Genomic DNA, 554 nt, shown 5'->3' on the forward strand with positions numbered 1-554 from the left:
TGCCGGCGCAGGCGGGTCGCTGCCGGAGGAGGCGCTGCGAAGCCGGCTGGCCCTCCCCGCGGCCCGGGCGGGCCCCGCCAGGCCGCCCCTCAGCTTGCCCCGTCGCCAACGGCAACAATCCTGAGCCGGCGGCGCTCGGCGCTCGATTGCGGCGGCTGGGCTGCGACTCTCCCGCCCGCTCTCCCTCCGACTGGGCGGGCGGGGGTGGGACCCGCCGCCCTTCCTCTCGGCGTTGGATTGGTTGCGCCTACTAGGAACCCTGTGTTGTTGTCGGAGGCAAAATGGCGGCGGCGGTGGCCGGGGCCGCCCTGCTGGGCAAGGGGCTGGACATCAGCCTGGCGGCGCTGCAGCAGCACGACCCCTACATCAGCAGCATCGTGGACGTGGCCAGCCAGGTGGCGCTCTACACCTTCGGGCACCGCGCCAACGAGTGGGTACGTGAGGCCGCCCCGCCCCGCACCCTCCGCCGCGAGAGGTGGGGCGGGGCGACAAGCGGCCCCGCCCACTCCGGGGCGTCGGAGCAGGGGCGGGCGGCGAGGAGGCCCCGCCCCTCC

General features: G+C 75.8%; 1 protein-coding gene across 1 annotated transcript in view; it reads left to right on the top strand.

The window, feature by feature from the left end:
• Positions 1-269: 269 nt before the first annotated feature.
• Positions 270-554, top strand: part of DCP1B (decapping mRNA 1B) — a 47775-nt gene continuing 47490 nt past the window's right edge. Inside the window, exon 1 of the mRNA XM_010566186.1 lies at positions 270-434. Coding sequence (XP_010564488.1) covers positions 282-434 — 153 coding nt within the window. The 5' untranslated portion in view covers positions 270-281. The remainder of the gene's footprint in view (positions 435-554) is intronic.

Source organism: Haliaeetus leucocephalus, unplaced genomic scaffold (genome assembly GCF_000737465.1).
Source record: "Haliaeetus leucocephalus isolate CR32 unplaced genomic scaffold, Haliaeetus_leucocephalus-4.0 Scaffold206, whole genome shotgun sequence".
NCBI lineage: Eukaryota > Metazoa > Chordata > Aves > Accipitriformes > Accipitridae > Haliaeetus > Haliaeetus leucocephalus.